We start from the raw sequence: 20492 nt of genomic DNA on the forward strand, positions 1-20492 counted from the left end.
CGGGAGAACGATGGGAATTCCACAGAGATTCGGATCTAACAAAAAAACACTTTAGCATGTTAGGCCTAGGAGAAAAATTATTTGGCCCGTTTGTGACACCAGGCAGCCACCTATTGCAATTTAATAGTAAAGATGTACCGTAACAACCCTTGTTGAGCAGATCTGGCAGGATCTCTAGCCATGGCCGGAGGTTAGCTGGTGCTAGGAGCATTATGGTTAGAGAGGAGTTTTTTAGATATCTTTAGTGTATATTGTACGCGATGGCTCGAGTCTCTTGCGAATTTTGTTGCTGCCTAGACTGTGCCTAAATTATGGACGCTAGGATTCATGTTTTTTTTTTCAAGAAAAGAATCTGTACCGGTTTCATAGGGGCATTAGTACCGGTTGAGCAACCGGTACTAATTATCCGGCACTAAAGGCCCCCCCCCTTTCGTACCGGTTGCTTACGAACCGGTACTAAAGGTGCCTCCACGTGGGCACGGAGGAACCCGTGGGGCTGGAGACCTTTGGTACCGGTTCGTAACACGAACCGGTATTAAAGCCTATTTCGTTTAATTTTTTTTTCCATTTTTTCTAATTATTTTTCACACCCTTTTTTTCACGGCCTCTTTTTTTTTATTTTTTCAGAATTACTAGTATTTCCGTTAGTCTCTAACTACACTTAATCTCTAGTCAAATTACTTACCCGTAGTCAAACTTCCCGGTCGGTCACCCATCCTCACACTACTCCCGCACTAGCACGCTTAACTTTCAAGTTCCATCCCGTTCCACTTCCAAGTGCTTCGCGCGCATGTATGTGATAATAGTATCATATCAATCCTATTAACATGTTGGTCGATGTCACACTTTTTATCGTTTGAATTCCAAATAATTATTTTAATAAATAAAAGTAATGATGTAATAATAATGTTGAATAAATAAATAAAATTAACTTTTTTAATTTTTATTATTTTTAATTATTTTTAAAAAAATTAATATTTTTTGCAAAACCTAAAACTTGAAAAATTGAAAATCTTATAATTTGATAAAAGTAATAGTAATATGTTAGGACTCAAAAAATCTTACAATTAATATTTTAATTTAAAAAAATAAAAATATATAAAATTTTAAATTTACGGAAAAAAACTAAAATCTTCCTGCTTTCATATTTTCATTTGGAATTTTGAGAATCTAAAAATTGGCTAACCGGGTAAACCCCGGTGAATTCGGATGTAACTTTTTCCCAGGATTTTTTGATATATTATACGTATTTTTTCGACGTCGTATGCAAAAGTTATTGCGGTTTTACCATTTTTCAAAACTTTTTTGCAAAAAAAGTGAAAATTAGAATTTCTTAATTTTTCCTAATAGTAGGTTGCATAACATAGAAGAATGTGAAAACATTTTATTTTTTGAATTTTTTATCATTTTCTTTTCTATTTTACAGTGTCAAAAAAGGCGATCCACGGGGGGGGGTGGAGCTGCGTGGGGGAGCAGAAAAACCTTTAGTACCGGTTCGTGTGTCACGAACCGGTACTAAAGGTCCTTACGAACCGGTACTAAAGGTCTGAGCAGTGCAACCGGTACTAATACACCCTTTAGTACCGGTTCGTAAGGAAACCGGTATTTATGGCTTAGATGGATGAGAGGTTTTCTACTAGTGCAAGTTCCAAACCAACCATAAAAAGATAGTAGGACAACCTCATCTTCTATCCACCAAAACAAAACAAAAACCATGAAGGAAGTATCAACATCCACTATACCAAAGCGAGTCACAAAAAGTTACAGACTTACGCTACGGTCCACTACATGTAGGATGCTAAGCGAAAAGAGAGAATGCAGGTCACCAGCAGGAGGTTGCAAGGTCCGAGCTATGCATCTATCCTTCTTCTCACAGGATTCTAGTCATGCTTCTGCCCAAAGACCTTCTATGCAACCTACGCCATCTTTGTAGCTCCGTGTAGTAGAAACTTTTACAACCAGTTTTTGGCAATTTTGGCCATGTTTTAATGAATTGACAGACAAATAGAATTACATTTATAGGATCCCAGGCCGAATTATTTGAAAAGACCACAAATTTCTTGTTTTCCAAACAACCCAGATAACAACCACATACCATATAATAATAAAAGCTTATCTATCTCTACCAGTGTGGGTATTAAACCAATTTCTATATAGACTGATTAAATAGACCCGTCGAACAAACTGAAACTTCATTTGAAATAGCGGTCCTGGGGGACATTAGGAAATAATTATCTTTCGTTCCAAGCAAGATCCCTCAGTAAAAGACTAATGTAACTTACTGATCCCTATATATACACTAACAACACTCCAAATATATATTGCTGCTGAGTCTCGTGATCATACAAAGACTCACAAAGTTCCACTTTTTCCACAAATTTTTCTTATGGTTCTCCTTAGTTAGAATCCTATTTCTAATCACCAACGAAGAGAAAACTTTGATCCTCAAAGGGAGCTTGAGGGTCCACATAACTTTATAATGTAAATTAACTTTCCTAGCTAGCAAAAAGGAATACATTGATTTGATAGAAAAAGTTCCAGATTTTGCTAGTATCCATAATACTCTATCCGGTACATCAGTTAACTGAACTTGGCTACAATCATCCAATAGTTTCATCCTCATTTCTTTGTTTTATTCATTTAGAAGCCTCCTAAATTTCAGGAAATCAAAGCCTCTAGTAAAAACAATATAAACTTCAACAAAATTACTATAGAAAAGATTGTGAAGACGTGGGAAACTTTGATAGAGTGGCTTGACCAATCCAACCGTCCTCTCAAAAAAGAGTTTTTCTACCATCACCTAGTTACTATCCTCTTACAATAGCTATTAACGATATCATTGATCGACACTAAGCCTAACCAAATTTGAGAGTGAGAAGAGAGTGAGAAGCACTTGGTTTGCATTGAGTGAAAGTACATTTCTTCAGATACTTTGCTCTAACCAACTCTTGCTAGAAAACATCTTTGTTTTGCAACCTCCAAATCCATTTACATAGGAGGATAACATTCCCGAGGTGCAGATTTGGAGGCCCAGATTTGTCACCAAAGGCCTCCTTGGTATTTTGGCTGGCAAACGTTCGACCATTTAACTAAATCATATTTCTTAACATTTAATTTTACTTACCAAAGCATACGAGCCTAGAAAGAAATCACATCTTTTCAAGATCCTTTAGGCGCAAAAAGTAAAGACACCATGTAGCTAGAAATATTACTTAAAGAAGCTTCCAATAAAATAAGCCTAGAACCAATTGATGTGATATTGGCCTTTCAGCTAGAGTTCTTCTTTTCTACCCTTTCCTCAATATCCTTCCAATCACTATCAAATAAACATTTATAATGCATAGGGACCCCCTAATATTTTAAAGGGGAATATCAATTTTTTACAATTAAAAAGGTGGGCATGCAATCTTGTCTGTCCACAGCAACACTAAGGAAATATATTTTACTTTTATGGAAAATAATTTTTAACCCCATAATTTGTTCAAAATTGCAAAGGATAAACTAAATATTTCTAGCGCTTTCCAAGATGTCTTCAATCATGAATATAGTATCAGAAACTTACTAGATGATGGCTCTTCACTCATCCAACAAATCAACAACCAAACCAATAATTAGTCTGTTTTTCCGAGCTCTCTTTATCAAGATAGTTAAACCTCATACGTTATGTTAAATAAAAGCGTAGAGAAATGGTCCTCTTACCTTAGGCCCTTTTCTCGTTTGAAAATAGGGACCTAACACTGGTAGAAAAATGGCCTTTGGTCGCGGTTGGCAACTGCCATTAGTCGCGGTTGCGCAACCACGACCAATTAGGCGCGACTAAAGGCCCCCCTCTTTAGTCGCGGTTCCTTACGAACCGCGACTAAAGGCCCGTCCACGTGGGCGGCAGGCGAGCGCCAGGGCGGAGGACCTTTAGTCGCGGTTCTTCTGACCAACCGCGACTAAAGGCCTCCGCAGGGTTTAGGGTTTAGCCCCCTCCCCTAAATCTGGTTTGTTTTTAATTTGTATTGTTTTATTTCTTTTGGGTTTTAATTTTGAAGGAGTTTCACATATTCTACCGTACTACATACATGCATATGAATGTACAATTTCAAACAAATTTGAAATTAGAACAAAAAGAATTCAAGAGGAATATACAATATATATTCGATATCGGATGACCATATACAATTTTGAACAAGTTTCCATACATATTTAGTGCATATAAAGTTCTACGTCCTCTACATAGTGTTCTCCTCTAGGATCGATGACTTCCCTCGCGAACCATCCAGCTAGTTCCTCTTGAAGTGGTCGAAGCGAGCTTCGGAGTAAGCGTCGTCCGGAGGTTATTCCTCCCGATGTTGTTCTCGAGACGGCTGCCGCTCGGTGGTGTATCTCCGGATCCTCTCACAAACATAGTATCCACATAGATTGGTCCCCGGTGGCTGAATATCCCCGGTCGCAGCCTTTGCCCTTTTAAAATGTAGCTCTTTTTTGAATTCACCGACCTTTTGATCTACGAACCGTCTCCAAACCCTACGAGGCAAGGAAAATTAAATGAACAAGAGAGTTATTAATTAGTTACTTGATATTAGGAAATGATGAACGAAAAAGGCTGATCGATATAGAGCGCAAACGAATGAAAATAGTTACTTTTGCATCATTTTTCTCATGTCGGCCCAATGCTTCGGATCCATATTCGGAGAGTCGTGGACGAGAACCGTGGAGTTCTGAATTTGAATTACTAGCAGAATCCGGTGGAACCTGCGGACACGATACATGCACGGTCATGCATAACTCATCGATTAGCCACATACCATGCATGGAGTAAACAAAAGAGAATGTGCTCAAGACAGAAACACTCACCCAAAATGGTAAGGAAATAGAATATCACTTTTGAGTTCCTGTTTTATAAGAAACCGCCATAGGTCATCCTCCACGTCTTTGGGGTGGTGTTCTAACACATATGAATTAACGATTTGTGGGTCAATGAACCCAACATCATGGACGCGCCTTATTCGCATTTCCCGCTTCTTTATTCTGCATAATAGCGTACACAACAAGATAGTTAGGACAATATATATATTTATAGTGCAGGCAATGAATGAGATGGGGTAGAAATTAATAAATCACTTACAGAACATAGCAACTGATGATAGATTTGTCGAGCTCGCGCAGATTGAACAGCTGGAACAATTCACTCCGATGAATTGTTATATAGTAATGTTTGAAGTGACGCTCAGGTCTAACTTCCGCATAAATATAGTCTTTGGCATTTTTAAGTTGTATGTAAGCCTTGTACCAATTTAGCAGACCTATCATTTGTCGAGGTAGATCCTCTTCCTGCGCAGGCTCGACGAGAGGCCCATTCCGCACATATGTAAATACTACGTCCTTCATTGCCACCTCATCAAGGCCTAACGCTACACGAAGAGTCAGACCTAAGTCTGCCGCTTGTTCTTTGGCTCTCGCTACAGTCAATCCCTGTGCTGCCGCAGCTGCTATGACATCAGGGGCATCGTTCGAACCTGCGGCTTTCACTATGAGCGGGGCGATCGACTGTTTACTTTGTTCCCCGAGTTGGGCAACTTGTTTCCCCCCGACCGCGAGTGCTTGACTACGAAGTTCACGTTCATAGTCGTCAGGCAGATTCTTCGCGGCTCGGGACGGTGTGTTCAAAAATGACTTAGCCCAGCTCTTTTCCTTGTCGAGAAAATACTTGCTTGGGCTCGGGCTCTCTTTTGTTCTTGCAGTCCGCCTGCCATTTCTCATGCTGAGCAGCCACGGCCGCTGCATTTTGCTCCACACTAAGTTCCCAAGGCCTCGGGGTGAGAGGCTTTAGTGATGGCTCTGGTATCTTTGTGGTTGCAGGTACATAAGGCTCCGGGTTAATAACCCAAGACTGCCTCTGCTTCTTCGCCGGAGGTGGATTGGGGGCTGGCGTCTGATCACCCGCCGGACGAGGACTGGGGGGCGGCGTCTGCTTACCCGCCGGAGGTGAATTGGGGGGCGGCGTCGGCTGACGTGAAGGAGGTGTAGGTGAACCACCACCACCGCCGCCGCCACCACCACCGGAGGGGGGTGGACTTGTTCGCCTTGGCGCCTCGCCTGGAAACTTGATAAACTTCTTTTGCCATAGAATGAACTGGCGCTTGAAATCTCCAAGTCTTCTCGCCCCTTCAGGTGTAGCAATGTCAATGTCCAGGTCCTCAAACCCTTGGACTATGTCCTCCACCGTGACACGAGCATAGCCATCTGCAATGGGGTTGTTGTGGTGGAGTGCTCCAGGTAAACATGGTAAAGCACTGGTGATGGCTACCTTCATGGACATGTTCCCGATAGGATAATACAGATGACATTCTTTCATCTCCTTTATATCGTCCACGGGGTAGCGAGGAGGCTCCGGTGCAGTAATTTCGACCACCAGAGGCTCCGGTGCAGTAATTTCAATCGTCGGTGCACCAGCCGGTGGGGCCTCCGTGGAAGCCACGCTGCTTCTTCTCTGCTGCTGGCTTCCGAGATCCATTGGATGATCTTCATGCTGCGCCCGAGATGCATCTCTTTCGGCTACTAGTAAACTCACGGTTTTCTTCATCACATCCATTTTCCATGCCAACCGCGCCACAACATCTGCATCCCGATCCATCTTTCTCTTACGGCTTCTGTAACCGTACGGGTCATCGTTACGGGGAACCCTATTTTCCACGGAATGTGCCCCATGCCTCGTACACGTCCTCCGTGTTCGGGATTCCCGAGGGCTTTCGTCGGCGCGTCGTTCTCTCGTTGAACTTGATCTTCCCCTCTTGAGCATCCCTCATTGCCTCAATAAGCTTTTCGGTGGGTTTAATTATTTTGCCCCGGTAAACACACTCTCCTGTCTCCGGGTTCAGCGATCCCCCATGCCCGTACCACCAGCTTTTGGCCCTTGGGTCCCATCCCTCCGTACCTGGACGGATTCCTCGCGCCCTCAGCTCGTTCTCCATCTTCTCCCACCTAGGCTCCCAAAGGCGATACCCTCCTGGCCCCATAATATGATTGTACTCCTTCTTAGCCGCATTTTCCTTATTTTTTTCGATAGTTCAAGGAACTGCTCCGATTTCTTTTGCTTCACAAATTCTGGCCAGTCATGTTTCGAGTTTCTCATATTGTCCTTTGAAATCCGGAGTCTTGTTCTGGTTGACATAGTCACGGGCTAGATTTTGCTTGAATTTCCGGAATGCATCGGCCATCTTTCCAAGAGCGAACTGTTTGAGTAGCTTCCTCCTCTTCTTGTTTTCCGCAATCTTGTTACCCTCCTCATCCAATTTGTGGTATTCCGGAGGTAGGACGACATGTTGCAGAAGCTTTTGCAAGCAATCTTTTTTTGTTCTCTTATCGACAAAAGTGAAACCAAGACGTGCCTTCTTTGGCTCATTCCACTCCTGGACGGTGATCGAGACGTTGTCTCTAACAACGGCTCCGCATTGGTTGATAAACTTGGTGGCGTTCTTCTCGGGCTCCAGCGGCTTGCCGGTTGCACTGTCGACAACCTCGATGGTATATATTTCTCCTTGTTTCAGCGTCTTGGTTGCGCCACGCTTTGACGACGTACTCGATTGTTTCGATGATCCGGCCGAGGGCTAAAATAAGAAAGAGAGTCGCGCGCGTTAGTACACACATATTTATTCAAATCAGTTAGTTTGTATCACCAGAGGCTCAATGTATATATATACCTCGGCGCCGGAGGTGGTTGCTACTTCCAATTGAAGATCGTCGTTTATCGATGTTTCTTCGGCATCATCTTGCTGACGGCGCCCTTCATCTTCACCGTCAAGGTTCAGATAAGAAGAGATATCATCTTCTTCTTCTCCGGTCGGCACATATGGAATATCGCCGTTTATGATGCCGAACATATGGTCTTCAGCGTCCAGATCATAGTTGTCCAGAATCGGGTCAGCTCTATCGTCCGCCATATGTCAGTCCTGAAAACATGTAGTAAAAACAAATTAATTGTGTATATGCATTATCACATCTCTTCTACATATAAAGAGAGAGGCGGTGACCGAGAGGGCGGTGGCGAAAGGGGGACGCAGTGACCGCGCGCGTGACCGAGAGACCGGTGGCGGTGATCGAGAGGGCGGTGGCGGTGTCGAGGACACATAACCCTCGCCGCCCCCTCTCGATCCCAAAATAAAATAATTCTTGTTAATTAAGTTAAAAAAATTGTTAAGTTAAAATTTTGTTAAGTCTAAATTTTGTTAAGTTAAAATTTTGTTAAGTCTAAATTTTGTTAAGTTAAAATTTTTCTTAAGTCAAAATTTTGTTAAGTAATTTTTTTGTTAAGTTAAATTTTTGTTATGTCAAAATTTTGTTAAGTCAAGATTTTGTTAATTAAGTATACAAAATTTTGTTAGTATACAAAATTTTAGTTACAAAATTACTATTTAGAACTATTATATTTTTAATTAGAGTTAATTTAAGTTTAATTAAGTTACTTAAAACTATTTTTCATTTAAAGTTACAATTTTTAAGTTAAATAAAAATTTGAAGTTACAAATTACATAAAACTATTTTTCATTTAAGTTACAATTTGTAAGTTACAAATTTGATGTTTTAATTTTTAAGTTAAAAAAATCAAAAAAAAAGAGAGAGGAAGCGCCGGCCAGGGCGCTCGGCTCCTCTCTCTGTAACGTCGCGCGCAGGAGGCCGGTCTGGCCGGCGGCGGCGCGCGGCGCGGTGGCCGACGACAGCGTCAGGCGCGGCGGCGACGGCGTCGAGCGAGGGCGCGCGGCGGCGCGGTCGGGCGAGGCGACGGGCGCGGCGCGCGCGTGGCGTCGGCGCGCGCTGCGGCAGGCGGCCGGGCGGCGTACGTGTAGGCGCGCGCGCGGCGACGACGTAGGGCGGCGGAGAGCGGCGAACGACGACGGCGAGGGCGGCGCGGCGGCGGCGGCGACGACGGCGAGCGCGTCGGCGGCGACGGCGGCGGTGCGGAGAGAGATCGACACGGCGGAGAAAGGAAGAAGTGAACCGCCAGGGCGCGCGCGCGAATTTATAACGGCGACCTTTGGTCGCGGTTGGGGACACCAACCGCGACTAAAGGGGTACCTTTAGTCGCGGTTGGCTACCCCAACCGCGACCAAAGATCATTTTTCGCCGGGTTTTAATTTCCCGCGGAAAAATAACCTTTAGTCGCGGTTGGCGAGGCCAACCGCGACTAAAGGTATTTTTCAAATATCTTTTCTTTTTCAAAATGTTAAAAGTACATATAATATATCAATAAATTCAGAAAAATAAAACTAATTCATTTCAAAATCTGAAAAATACAAATAATATATCAAAAAATTCAGAAAAATAAATCTAATTCATTTAAAAATCTTAAAAATACAAATAATATATCAAAAAATTCAGAAAAATAAATCTAATTCATTTAAAAATCTTAAAAATACAAATAATATATCAAAAAATTCAGAAAAATAAAACTAATTCATTTCAAAATCATAAAATACAAATAATATATCACAAAATTCAGAAAAATAAAACTAATTCAATTCAAAATGTTAAAAATACAAATAATATATCAATAAATTCAGAAAAATAAAACTAATTCATTTCAAAATCATAAAATACAAATAATATAACAAAAAATTCAGAAAAACAAACTAATTCAATTCAAAATGTTAAAAATACAAATAATATATCAAAAAATTCAGAAAAATAAAACTAATTCATTTCCCGCCACTTTCTTCCCGCCAGTTTTTTCCCGCCTCTTTCTTCCCGCCTCTTTCTTCCCGCCACTTTCTTCCCGCCACTTTCTTCCCGCCAATTCTTTCCCGCCTCTTTCTTCCCGCCAGTTCTTTCCCGCCTCTTTCTTCCCGCCTCTTTCTTCCCGCCAATTTCTTCCCGCCACTTTCTTCCCGCCACTTTCTTCCCGCCAATTTCTTCCCGCCTCTTTCTTCCCGCCAATTTCTTCCCGCCACTTTCTTCCCGCCTCTTTCTTCCCGCCACTTTCTTCCCGCCTCCTGTCTTCCCGCTCCCATTTTTCCCGCCATTTCTCACTACATATATGTAGCCCGGCAGCCAGCATTATCACATCTCTAATCTCTCATCAATCTCTCATGGCTTCCACCGCACCCACTCTAACCTACCAGCAGGTGGAGGAGCTTTGTGCCTCGAACTACCCTTGCCCACCGGGCTACCGCGTCCCCGCCGGCTGGAGCCTAAGCGCCGGCGGCGTGCCGGTCCCTCCCGTCCCTCGAGTGCTCGCGCGTCGGGCGGCCATCACGAACCACTACTACCTCGACCTCACGCCGGAGCAGCGGATGAATCCCCGCGGCATCCCGATAACCATCATACTTGGGACGCCTTCTTCATCAATCGGCGTGAGAGGGCGCTCGCCGGGTATGAGGAGGACGGTCCGCCTCCCGGGAACTTCCACGAGGCCGGCCGTCGGCTATGGTGGTACGGCCGGACTCTGCAGAGCGTCATGGACTACATCACGGCCAGCGATATCCCCCGCCCGCGCTACCCTCTGTTCCAGCCACGAGCGCCGCCCGACGACAGCAGCGACGACGACGGCGGCAACCTAGAAGGCGACGACTACCAATACAACGGCGGCGGCTATGAAGACTACGAGTATGCATATTATACGCCTAGGCAGGAGTATGACTGAATCACTCCAAATTTCATGTATCATCAGTGCTATCTCGAATCAATCGAATCATTCGAAAATGGACACGAAAACACATCACGGATAATATAATTCACGTGATCCATTCAACAAAGTTTGGTACAATAAATTATTACACATCATTTCTTCCCTTGTGTCCCTGCTTGCTTACGATTGTGCCGTATCCATGGAGCATCCTCATCATTTAACTTAATGCTTGGGTCGGTGTTCACTTTGAAGGGCGGAATTTCAGCAAACATATTATAATCTTCTGACATGTCTGTCTTGTCCTCCACTCCCACGATGTTTATTTTCCCTGAAAGAACAATGTGGCGCTTTGGATCATCGCATGATGTATTGATCGTTTTCTTATCTTTCTGTTTCCTCGGTTTGCTACTCATGTCCTTCAGATAGAAAACCTGAGCGACATCTTTCGCTAGGACGAATGGTTCGTCAAGGTAACCAAGATTGTTGAAATCCACCATTGTCATTCCGTATTGCTGGTCCACCTTTACCCCACCTCCTGTTAGCTTGAACCATTTGCACCGGAACAAAGGGACCTTGAAGGAGGGTCCATGGTCAAGTTCCCATATCTCCTCTATGTAACCATAATATTTTCAGCAAGTTTTCAAATGCCGAGTCAGCTACACCTGCCTGTGCCTTCCATTTCAGCAAATCCAGTGTGCAGCCCAGCTTTTTCAGACCATCATCGCATCCGGGGTACAACGCCTTTCTGTGATCCTCTAACATGCGATCCAAATTCTCCCTCTCCTTTTCAGTTTCGCAGCGACTCCGTGCATCAGCAATGGTCCGACCAAGATCATCAACGGGCTCATCACGTGCCTCTTCTTGATCACCTTCCCCTTCACCTTCCCCACCTTCAGCATCATCCATGAAAGTATCACCGAAATGATCAAGATAGCTCTCATCGATGTCATCCCCTTCTTCATCTTCTTCCATTATAACCCCTCTTTCTCCATGCTTGGTCCAACAATTATAGCTTGGCATGAAACCATGCCGAATCAGTTGCAGGTGAACTTCCCTTGAGGAAGAGTAACCCTTCTGATTCTTACAGTCAACACCTGGACAGATAACAAAACCCCCCTGCTTGTTCGCATTAGCCACTACGAGGAAATCTTTCAAACCCGTAGTGAATTCTCCGGAGAGTCGGCTAGCGTACATCCATTGCCGATTCATCTGCATTATTATAATACAAAATATATAATTAACCATCATGCATTTGTTAAACTAAATACAAATTAAACAATGAACTACACACATATGCATATTTTATCAATGACACATATATATGAAAGGTTCAAGTTGTTGCTAACCGCGATCGAGGAGGAAAAAATAAATGAGGAAGCTCGATCAAGTGTGGCTCCGACACTTCATATCATGTTTGTTTCATGCTCTTGGGACATTTCATCAAACACCTTGTGTGCATAAGAGGAGCCAAAAGCAAACCCTACACCCCCTTGTGAAGTTTGTGAAGAGAAGTGGCACCAAATGGCTAAGTGCTGTGGGCTGAGTGGTATATATAGGGGAGGGGCTTTAGTCGCGGTTGGCCTGGCCAACCGCGACTAAAGGCCTTTGGGCCAGGCTCGAGGACATTTAGTCGCGGTTGGCCTGGCCAACCGCGACTAAAGCCCCTCCCGTCCACCAGCTGGCCACCGAGGGCGCTGGGCCCAGGCCTTTGGTCGCGGTTCGCCACAAGGGCCGCGACTAAAGGTCTCATTGGTCGCGGTTCTTGCATATCCGCGACTAATGGGGCTGTCCGGAAGGCCTTTTTTCTACCGGTGTAACATATCATTGACCATTATACACACCGTCCCATTATTAACAAAAACCTTGGTCCATTTGATAATCAGGGACCGATTTCATGTCCAAAACAGAGAACATAAACTAAAAATTAATTTTGTCGTACACTTTCTCGAAATAAACTGGAAATCTCGCTATTCAATACGATAATATCATAACATGGAAATTTTGGATCAACAAGATTTTTGAGTATATCCACACTGATAGGGTCATCACCATATGTAACATTGAGTATTCTCACCCGCATTCTTGGTTGTACATTGTTCCTTATATTTAAAGTTAGCTTGAGGCACAACTTCTATCTCTTCTTCTGGAATTGGAATTATTGAGTTAGCAAGTTTCTCAGATTCTTCCTTCTCATTTGCTGGTTCTTAAAGAAACTAGGAGAATGTTTGCATGATTTATGAAAGAATATCAAAGCCAATTTAGAGATTTCCAATTAAATATTCTACCTTTCAAGTTGCTAAGAAAGTCTCAACACATATTTGACCAATATATATCATCCCAACACTCTTTGTTTCTATCATCGAAGTTGTACTCCACCCACCCGCCCGCCCAACTAGTTGGAAGGCACATGCGCCCACCACTGCCCCTGGACAGGACGCATCTGCATCCAAAATCCTCTGCTAGTTTTGAATCCACCACGACCCTTCCCCTCCAGTCGCCCTGCCCACCATGAACACCTTTGCGTACGAGCTAGAGCCGAGATTGGGTATGTGTGGTACACTCTTTAAACCTCCTGGAGTAGGCCACTCAACTTGCACTGCTGCCTCTGCCAAACCCGGGTCCGTAGCGCTATGTGGAAGCACTACCCAATCTCCCCGAAATTGGGTTATCTTCGTTTTCCCTAGATCCCACTTTGATTGAATAATTTTTGATAGGAATGAAGGTGGGTCATGCAATGGCGTTTTCGACACAGTCATGCCCGCCATACTCTCACTTTGGTAACCGCCATGGGCTAGCCCATCCATTTCAATATGCACCTCCCGCTCAGCCTTCTCCCCTCATCGGAAATGCCATGTCAATCCGCCACCACGTACACACAACACACAAGCCATGGCGCTGAAATCCATGGAATCTGAGTGATAGGGTTAGAGATCACCTTGGGATATATCCCATGCAGTACGGACGAAAGGAAAGAACGATTCCCCTCCTCGATAATCGGTAGATAGGGTGTGTAAGGGCCGACAGGGGTGTGCGCCCTTTCGGCAAGGATTCATGTGCTCTTAATTAATAATGTTTATGTGTGTAACTCATTGTGGGATCTACTGACTGCGGTTTTAGAAAGCGCAAATGGATCTTGGGATCCAAGGAGGAAAAACTATGAAAAATTTGAGACATCACAATATTATGATATCAAGATGACACAAATTTAACGTTCTCTATGATGTACAAGAATTTCATATATTTTGGAGGATTAGAATTTTTAAGAAAGCACGAATTAATGATTTGTAGGATTGTGTCCTATATGAATTTACGAAAGGGTTACTTTATATTACATTTGTGAAAATTTCCATCCACAAAAATCTCTTAGAAACAATCTTTTCTACTACATGATAAATTCAAAGAAAACGGAATCATCTAATTCAAATGACTACGAGTTAGCAATTCTGCATGTTTCCTATTTTTTCGTCTATGTTTGTTAAACAATCGTAATATATACTTCCTTCGTCTCGGTTTAACAGGCACGCGCGCAATTTAAGACAAACTTTGACCATTAATTTGATCAACAAAATATAAATTTTATGTCTACAAAATCTATATCATTAGATTCATATGCAAGAAAGCTTTCCAATGATACGATTTTTATGACATATATTTTATATTTTATTGACCAAAATAATGGTCAAAACAATTTCTAAACTGCGTGCGTGCCTGTTAAACCGCGACGGAGGGAGTAAGAAGGACTATTTGTTTCTCACCGTCACATCCATGCATAGTGTAGATGAGCATAGCTAGTTAATTAGGTGATGCTTTCTAACTTTAGGTGACGCCAGATGGCCAACTAGGATTCTTCTTGCATGCCTGTTTCAGTTATACGCGCGAGACAAATATTCTACTTTCTGCATGCGACAAAAGCTAGAGATATGCAGCAACTGAGTACTCACCAAATCAGCGTCAAAATCCATTGGAGAGAAAAAACGCTCCAGCTAGCTCCACACAAGTCCTCTTTCACTACAACATGGTAGGGTTTTAGGGGCACATTTTTAAGGGCACATTTTTTTTTGCCCTAAAAAGCTACAAATCAAGGCATATTTTTAAAGTGCCCTTATAGGACATACCAATAAGGGCACATTTTAGATGTGCCCTCAAATATATACCTTCTAGGGCACATCGAAAATGTGCCCTAAATGGTATGATCTATGAGGGCACAAATCCATGCGCCCTAAATAGTTTTTGAGGCATATATGAAATGTGCCCTCGTAGGTACACCTATGATGGCACATATTCAATGTGCCCTAATAGGTATAGCTATGAGGGCACAAATCCATGTGCCATAATGTATATACTTTTCGGGGCACATTTTCAAAATACCCTAAAAACACATTGCATATAAAGTATTTCCAAATATTATTTAGCAACAAAACATTTAATTTTAGTTTTTTCCCTGCAAACATAAAAACATAGTTTAGGATAAGATCTCACTTGCAAAAACACTGTAGCTATACCACTTGCAAGTATGCGTGTATGAGAAAGGAAAAAACATTGCGAGTTTTTTTTTTGCGAATTAAAACATTGCGAGTTGTGCGTACACTTGTTAATAGCTAAACCACAAGTTTCAAAATTCGAAAACGTGTGCCAACTGCATGCTTTTTTTTTTTGGAAATTAAACGCTGCGCCGGATACCAACTGCATGTTACGCGCTCGCTCGAAGTCGAAGCGTACAAAACCAAAAGAACAAAACACACCTCAGCTCCCTTTGACCCAGTCCACCATGACCCCCGCTTCTGCGATCTCTCCGTCCCAGCCGCCTCTCCCGCATCTCGCCGGCCGCCCCGCCGCTCGCTGCCTCAGCTCCGGCGCATATACCCCGGCCGATTCCCTCGCCGCAACTCCGGCGCCTCGACCCCGGCCGATTCCCCCACTGACCCCGCCACTGATTCGCTCCAAACCTGCCGTCAGGCGGAACCCTAGCGCCGCCACTGCCGTCGAGCGGAACCCTAGCGCCTAGCCCTCCGCGAGCTGACCGCCCTCGCCTCCGCCGCCGCCGCCTCCGTCTCCGACCTCGACTTCGCATACCAGCTCTAGCTCGCCGAGGCCATCCAAGCATCCCTCCTACTCGATGCCAGCTCCAGTAACCCCTCCTCCTCCTCCTCCTCTTAGCCCGCCCCCGCCCCTGCGCCGCCGCAGCCCTCGGACGCCTCGATCGCCCTAGCGGTCCACGCCGCCGACCTCGCGCGGGCCGAGGAGGACCACCGCTTTGCCAACGCCTGCCGCGTCTACCACGCCCGGGCCACGGCCTCCGCCTGCGTCGCCGCCCACGACGCCCTCTTCGCACGGGAACTCGCCCAAGTCCCGGAGGACCGGTGCGCCCACGACAGCGACAACATCGAGCGCCCCCTTGACCTCGGCGCGACCAAGCCCCTCTTCCGCGTCCTCTTCAAGGGCATGGCGAGCAAGGAGATGGTAAAGCCGCGGGACCGGGACCCCGGCCTCACGGTGCTCGCCGTGGCGCTATGCGGCTCGCGGGGGAAGATGGTGCTCAGGATACAGAAGCCCATGGAAGGGTTCGCCGGCGGACGCATGATGCTCGAGCTGATGGCGCTCACGGAAGGCCTTCAGGCGGCGGTCCGGTTGGTGATCCAAAGCCTCACTATCGTTACCGACTACGGGGTGCTGCACAACCATGTATGCCATATGATGCAAACCCCTCTGAATCTTTGCATTCATCATCTCTTTTACTACAGCGACTAACCCACCTCTAAATCTTTACATGTATCGTCTTTTTTACTGTTTCTTATCAGTTACTTGAAGGGCTCAGATTTGTGTATGCTGGTTAATGCAGGATGTTCTTGTCACATTGAAAAATCGATCTCATTGTAGTATATATTTTGCCGATGCTGTTTAGGATAATGGATAGTTTCAGTGGCTGTTAAACTGTATTGTTTTACTAATGGATTGACATTTTGGAGGTTACATACAATGTTCAGAAGAATAATCTGGAGGAACCATAATCCATAATCTAATGATTCTATCATCTCATAATTGGATAATCCCATATTTAGCTAATATTTAAGAACTGGGGTCGTAATCCATTTCCATTATATCATGGCAGAACTGATATGTAGTGTTCTTATTGCATGGATATACAGTTAGACTCTACACCAAAAGAAGATCCCCTTCTTTAGCTAAATGTAAACCTAAATTTGTAGCGCTGTTTGGATTGGATGTTCCATATTATTTGTTTTACAGACTTGGGTTTCATTATATGCTGCATTTGCTTATTATAATGAGCTGAGCTGAGTCCGTCTTGTTCTCTATTCTACATAGTGGAGTAGAAATGAACTAAAAAGTTTATTCATGCACAAACTCACTGGTAGAAAAATGGCCTTTAGTCGCGGTTCGCAACTGCCATTAGTCGCGGTTGCGCAACCGCGACTAATTAAGCGCGACTAAAGGCCCCCCTTTAGTCGCGGTTGCTTACGAACCGCGACTAAAGGCCCGTCCACGTGGGCGGCTACCGTGCGCCTGGGCGAAGGACCTTTAGTCGCGGTTGGTGTCCCCAACCGGGACTAAAGGCTATTTCGTTAAATTTTTTTAATTCATTTGGATTTCTAAATTTTTTTCACTCCGTTTTTTTTTTCTTTTTTTCTTTCAGAATTTCTCTTATTTCAGTTATTTCCATAGCTTAGTCTCTATCTCTAACTACACTTATCTCTAGTCAAATTACTTACTCTTGGTCAAACTTCCCGCTCGGTCACCCATCCTCCCACTACTCCACCTCTAGCACGCTTAACATCCGAGTTCCATTCCGTTCGCATCCAAGTGCTTGCGCGCATGTATGTGATAGTAGTATCATATCAATCCTATTAACATGTTGATCGATGTCACATTTCTTTAGTGTTTGAATTTCAAATAATTCTTTTAATAAACAAAAGTAATGATGTAATAATAATATTGAATAAATAAATAAACATTAACTTTTTAATTTGTATTATTTTTAATTTTATTAATTAATTAAATACTTTTTTTGCCAAACCTAAAATCTAAAAATTTGAAAATCTAAAAATGATAGTAATCTTTATGCAGAATGAAATTATTAATTTTAGGTTTTAAAAAATTAAAAAAATATATAATACTTAATTTATAGAAAAAACTAAAATCTTCCTGCTTTTGTATTTCCATTTGGAATTTTGAGAATCTAAAAATTAGCTAACCGGGTAAACCCCGGTGAATTCGGATGTAACTTTTTCCCAGGATTTTTTTGATATATTATACGTTTTTTTTCGACGTCGTATGCAAAAGTTATTGCGGTTTTACCATTTTTAAAACTTTTTTTGCAAAAAAAGTGGAAATTCGAATTTCTTAATTTCTCCGAATAGTAGGTTGCATAACATACAAGAATCTGAAAACAATTTTTTTTTTTAATTTTCTATCATTTTCTTTTGTATTTTACAAACCAAAAAAAGGCGATCCACGGGGGGGGGTGCAGGGTGCGTGGGAGTACAAAAACTCGAAAAAACCTTTAGTCGCGGTTGGGGACACCAACCGCGACTAAAGGGGTTTCCGCCGGCCGCATCCTTCCATAGCCCACCAACCGCGACTAAAGGGGTACCCTTTCGTCGCGGATGGAGCATTAGTCGCGGATTGCCTCCCGAACCGCGACTAAAGCCCCCTTTAGTCGCGGTTCGAATATTTCCGGGACTAATGGGGGTGGACGGAAGCCTCTTTTTCTACTAGTGACTAGTAACTGTTCTTGTAGTTCATCGAGAGACAATGGCTTAGCGTTGCAATGTTGGGTTCTGAACTTTCAGCTTTCAAATCTTTTTGTTGATCTTCAATACATCCAGTATAACTCTGCTAGGAGTATACTTCTATTGCATATACTCCTTGCTCAATATTGGTTGTTTGCTCGTACAGCAGCGAGAGAAAGCTCGGTTCATAATTCAGTGAAGTCGAGATCGCAATGCATCAACTTCCTGGTTACCTCGCTCAAGAAGAACCGACAGAACGTGAGTCCTCTTGAACTTTTGCTCCTGACTTTCTCATTTATTTCTTCATCAGCATCTAGTGATATACGTAGACTAGCAGGCAATACTCCCTTTCGAACTTTTGAAATCTGCCAAGGAGTATTCGAGTATGCAAGTTAGGAGCATGCAGTGCTTGTATTGTGCTCTGCTTGTAGGAGTACTCCCTTTCAATATTTGCAATTACTCCTTGTTAAATTAACTGAATTAACAATTGAATTCAGATTACTCCTGTACTTGTGCAAGGACAGGAGAAAGTTGGATGCACTCCTGTACTTGTGAGTGTGCACTTGTGAACTGCAATTTACTCTGCATTTTTTGAAACTTTTGCATAATTTAACCTAGCATATTCAGTAGCTCACTTGTTTCTTTGGTGCCGCTGTATATTGTTTTACTTGATGTTTATTTTTGTTAGCAAAAGAGACTTGTTCTTCTTACTCATCCTTTAGTTGTTCATTTTTGACAGGACAAGGTTTCATTGGCAGACCACTATCATGTCCTCTCTTTTCCTCTCTCTGTAGCATAAAATGTTGGAGTACCTGTGATTGTTCTAAATTTATTTGTGCTGGAATGCTTGTGCTTAAATGCCTGATATGATCATGTGACCCCTGATACATTGTCCCTGTGAACGATTGTTTTCCTTCTTCGAGAATTATGAGCCTGCTGCAAATCACTACACATTAGCATGATTTGGTTACTGTCAAACTAGAGTATCTGCTCTTATCTGCTTGTGCTTGTGCAAATCTGATGATGATGCTTGTGTTTGTAAGAACTATGCTTGCAAATCTGCTAATGTTCGTGCTTATGCTTGCTTGCAATATTCACTACTAGGAAAAGGCTTATAGCAGCACTCCTTACCGCCGGCGAGTACGTTTTGAAAATGCCGGCGGTAAGACCTTCCAGGGTGGCCTAACCCTACCGCCGGCGAGTTGAACGGAAGGCGCCGGGGGTGCGGGCTTTACCGCCGGCGAACACGAAATGGAAAATGCCGGGGGTAACGAGGGGCTGGGCGGGCCACCCAGACAGCACTTACCGCCGGCGTTTTGCGCCAAACCGCCGGGGGTAGCGGGCTGTACCGCCGGCGAACCCGATAATGGAAATGCCGGGGGTAACGAGTGGCTGGGTGGGCCACCCATCCTGCACTTACCGCCGGCGTTTGTGGGCCGTATGTGCCAGCGGTAATAGGCCCTACCGCTGGCAAACGCACATGTAGGCGCCGGCGGTAACCTGGGATATGCCATAAATCGACCAGCCACCTACCACCACCTTCACACATTCATATGCTATGGCAAATCAACCCAAACACTAGTTAGCTCATTCCCCCACCCATTTTAGCTATTTCAACCAATAAAATATGATGTATTTGAGCAAATCATGGACTACCTAGCCCCTCTAGCATGATTTGCATAATCTAGATCTAGATCTATCTCCTCCCACCACCTTTTCCACTAGATCTAGCTAGAGCTCTCCATTTCTTAGATCTCTAGATCTCTCGAGCATAAAGTCGACGTGTGGCCTCTCTCCGGTGCTTTTGGACGTCGTGTCAACTAATAGGTATATAACTAATTAGTGGAATGTTCATGAGTTGTTGAAAAGTCGCGGTTATGTCACTAGTAAAATTGCAAAAGGCGCGGTTCCATATATGTAAATGCATTGTTTTGCATTTGTTTACGCGTGCAGGAACATTGAGTTGACAATGTTTTGCCGGAATGTTGATTAACTTCCGTTCCGGCGAATTTTGGAACTCCGAGCATGACAATATTTAGCAAAGGTCATGCCGAATTTTTTCCGTGAAAACCGAGACGGCGGTGTAATCAATTATCTTGTCTTGTAGGCGGCGATGGTCATCGAGATGAGGGAAA

At 43.6% G+C, this 20492-nt stretch overlaps 1 protein-coding gene across 2 annotated transcripts in view; it reads left to right on the forward strand.

Moving 5' to 3' along the window:
• The first annotated feature begins 15624 nt into the window (after nucleotides 1-15624).
• The window catches only part of LOC124677981, a 33121-nt gene continuing 28253 nt past the window's right edge, over nucleotides 15625-20492 (forward strand). For both annotated transcript variants that reach the window (XM_047213915.1, XM_047213916.1), the window contains exons 1-3: nucleotides 15625-16291; nucleotides 18524-18615; nucleotides 18855-18908. In XM_047213915.1, coding sequence (XP_047069871.1) covers nucleotides 16120-16291; nucleotides 18524-18615; nucleotides 18855-18908 — 318 coding nt within the window. In that variant the 5' untranslated portion in view covers nucleotides 15625-16119. The remainder of the gene's footprint in view (nucleotides 16292-18523; nucleotides 18616-18854; nucleotides 18909-20492) is intronic.

This window comes from Lolium rigidum, chromosome 7 (assembly GCF_022539505.1).
Source record: "Lolium rigidum isolate FL_2022 chromosome 7, APGP_CSIRO_Lrig_0.1, whole genome shotgun sequence".
In the NCBI taxonomy this organism is placed as follows: Eukaryota; Viridiplantae; Streptophyta; class Magnoliopsida; order Poales; family Poaceae; genus Lolium; species Lolium rigidum.